The 3539-nt window shown below is 36.1% G+C and overlaps 1 protein-coding gene across 1 annotated transcript; it reads right to left on the bottom strand.

Moving 5' to 3' along the window:
- Positions 1-1817: 1817 nt before the first annotated feature.
- Positions 1818-3313, bottom strand: LOC107948891 (uncharacterized). Its single transcript, XM_016883550.2, has one exon. It carries the CDS (start codon positions 2919-2921, stop codon positions 2172-2174), a length of 750 nt encoding a protein of 249 aa, XP_016739039.1. The 5' UTR covers positions 2922-3313; the 3' UTR covers positions 1818-2171.
- Between the last annotated feature and the right edge of the window lie 226 nt (positions 3314-3539).

Genomic DNA, 3539 nt, shown 5'->3' with positions numbered 1-3539 from the left:
TGTTTATGACCTGTTATGTACTATCATATCCTACAGAGTAAAGCTTAAGGACTTTTGAACTCATATATATTCCTAAGCAATCGTTGTCCACATGTCGAGACAGACAGGATGATCAAACTTGCATGTGATTTACTTGGCTAGATTGAAGGACTTTTGATCTCATATGTACAGTGAACTTGCGTAGGGTTTGCAAACACATTTATTTTATTTTTCAACAAATTTTTTTAAATTAAATTAAAATCAATCATAAATCATAATATAAACTATCAAGATTCTAAAAGAAAATTTATTTTTTTATTTTTTAAATCATAATAATTTTGAAAGGTTAGAAATTTTGCAACAAATTTTTAATAAATAAATGTAATACATTTTTAATTGATATATACAACTAAATCCATACATCACACATGATAACAAACTAGTTTAAACTCAATTGATAAGTGAGACCTTAGATACATACCCATATCTCACACCTCTGCTTGAATTTGAGTAACATAGCTTACAAATATGCTTGGGCTTTATTGATTGGGTCTTGCACTAAGATTGTTTGGAACGGAGTGTGGAAGATTTAGATATTTTGGAAGAATACTTTTGCAGCACATCTTAGGCTACCTTTGTTTTTTGTTCTTTTTGGCATAAAGGAGGCTGCAGCTTAGAGATAAAAAAGGGGGTAGCTGATATAACCCAAACTTACTGACACCGTATTGTATGAATCAATTGAGCTAAGCTTAGGTATTTCTATTTTTACTTTAGCAAGTTTTTGCTTCACAAACTTTATTTAATGCAGTTCATGTTTAGATGCCTGTCTATTTACTCATAAACACATCCATGCTATAGAATTAGTCTAGAATTGCATTGATGAGTAGTTGATAACTTGATAATGGGGGCATATTACCATTGTTAATAAATGGCTTTGCAAGTAGGTCTGTATTGTGATTATGGAGGATGCTAATGCAAGCTGGAATTATTAAATACTTTTAAACCCAATGCAGTAATTGCTCTTCTTTTTCTAATTGATTTTGTACATGAAGTATTATATATGAATTGAACCATTAGGTTCCAAACACAAAATGCCATAAAACTATCTTCATTTTGCCTGAAAACAGAATGGAAATAGCTAGTATATCTTCATTAATTTACTTAGAACAAATCAAATTTTTATCAGATACATTTTTCCCGACTTCTTATTATAATAGCTCCTTCAACTTGGATTGTAATATGGACCCATAAAGGACCTACCAAAGGCAAATGCAATAAAACTCCTAATCCCAACTGTTCTACAACTTTTCAACAGGCTTTTGATCAGCTTTTGCCAAGTTCTATCAAAACTCTGGATCCTTGCAAAACAAGCAAACGTGTAGCCTTTAACCATGCTTTTTATATGTGCCAGTAGGCTGTGGTCCCTTTGTTTAAATGAACACACAGAAAGTTATATTTGTATTTATAGACAAGAATTTAAAGAATGTAGATGCCGAGAGTTACCAACATTTAGTTAAATTGAATAAGAGAGGTTGGTAATGATCGCAACTTTTGAGACACATGCAGGCAGATGAAATATAATTGTATTGTTTTACAGAGCAGCTAAATCAAACTTGTTTGCTACTTGTGAAGCAGCTAGTTAATGCCTGCACCTCAAAACTTTACTTTCAAGCAACATAGAACAGCGTTCTTACACTATTGAAGATATGGAAATCACCTAGAAGAATCTGGTTCCGTGTATTACTGCTCAATTTCATACCATAGCTTAGGATATCAGCAATTGAAACTAAGAATATTTGGTTCAGGAACTTGTTCCCATACAGTTGCAAACTCAGAAATTAGAAGAAAGCTCACAGCACACAATCTATGGTTTATTTTTCTTTTTTCATTACAAGGACATGAAGGTTACCAAAATGAAGGATTTTACAACTCAAAACATCCTACCAAACCATAAATCTCGAAAATTTAGCTGAAATGAACTCAACATGAGTATAAAACTATGAGCTGCGTGTTGATGATGAATAAAACCGTCCAATACTACTTTAGTATACTAATATTGGGGCACCCTAACCTTATATCAGAATCAGGTTCAGATGCAAAGGCATATAGGGAAGCCCCTCTGAGTGGAAGGAAACATCTGAATGACATGTTCTTACCTTTCCACTCAAAACTATGAAAGACATGTGGTGAAGTCAAGTGGGTTTCATGTCCTGAAACATTGCAGCCCACAATGTCTGATCACCATAGTCCCCACCTGTCTTTTCCTTGTAGTAGTCACCATGAATCTTTGGGCTTGGAGGTCTTACATAAGTAAGAGGTGCTGATAGTTTTGGGCTCCTATTTGTTGTGAGAATCAACCTCTCTTGTGCAATTGCAATATCAATAGGACCAGATGTTACGGGGCTCTTATAGTTGAACTCCAGTTTCTCCTGCATTTTTCTGTCTAGTGGCCCAGACAATTTTAGGCTCCTAGGAGGGGCAAGCAACTTCTCTTGTACTCTATAATCCAGGGGGCCGGATTTTGCTATCTTCCTGGTTCTCCGCACTGGCTGCTCAATGTTCACCTCCTTCTCACTGTTGCACTTCCTTGTCAATCCTCCTCTCCACTGATCTCGATAACGACCCGGCTCCGGCAGCAGCTTAATCGAGTTATTCTCATGGTGAACCAACTTGTTAACATACTTGTTAAAGCTCTTTCTGGTTTTGTTGATTGCCAAAATTATCTTGGACAGGCTATTAGGGGTTTCTCCAACTTCCTTCCTAGCAAGCTTGAGAATCTCAAGCCTATGCTTGGCAACTGATATGCCCATGCTCTGAAGAAACTCATGATTGAAGTAGGCTAAATCCTCTTTTTGAAGCTCATTACGGGAGAAGGCAAGGCCATAGTCATAGATTAGTGAGGGCTCAAGGGCAGTTTTTGACAACCAAGAGTACCAATCCATGGCAATGGAGCTTGGCTTATGCCATAGGACGCTGAAAAGATTGGAGGTTTGCGGTGTTGTAATGGTTTCACGTGAGTGGTCCAACCCTCCAAGGGGGTATATATAAAAAAGAGATAAGAAAGGTGAAAGCGTAAATAAATGTGGTGGGTGTATAGGGATTGTGAACTCTCTCTCTCTCTCTTTGCTCTAATGGAAATTTGAGAATGACACCAAATGAAATAGTGAAATATAAATGTCTTTAGGAACTTACCCACCTTGTTTTTTTATTTTTATTTTTTTATTGTAGGGTTCCTTTGGGCATTACAATTAACTTTTCTCCTTTTCCTAGGTCTGGATCACAGGTGCATATTGGCGTTAAGCTTAAGGCGCTGGCAAAAAGGACTTAATGATGTAGGCTAGGCTGACCTTTTTCCCTTAAACATGATAGGGAATGGTTGCTTAAATATGGCCCATAACTTTCAAACAACAGCCTTTTTATCTCAGAATTTAATCTTTGCTATGCCTACCTAATTTGCCCGTTTCAGTTAACACACTGTGATTCATTTGGAAGAACCGTACGTTCACAAAAAAATTAGATTTCTTGTGATGAAATTTTAGTTTGACGCTATTAAAAGATGT

This window comes from Gossypium hirsutum, chromosome A08 (genome assembly GCF_007990345.1).
Source record: "Gossypium hirsutum isolate 1008001.06 chromosome A08, Gossypium_hirsutum_v2.1, whole genome shotgun sequence".
NCBI classification, from domain to species: Eukaryota; Viridiplantae; Streptophyta; class Magnoliopsida; order Malvales; family Malvaceae; genus Gossypium; species Gossypium hirsutum.
Note: the sequence above shows the minus strand (reverse complement) of the source record. Positions and strands in the feature narration are given on the sequence as shown.

What these genes read in the sequence shown, in the direction of transcription:
- LOC107948891 (XM_016883550.2), bottom strand. Translation starts at nt 2,921, where the DNA reads ATGGATTGGTACTCTTGGTTGTCAAAAACTGCCCTTGAGCCCTCACTA.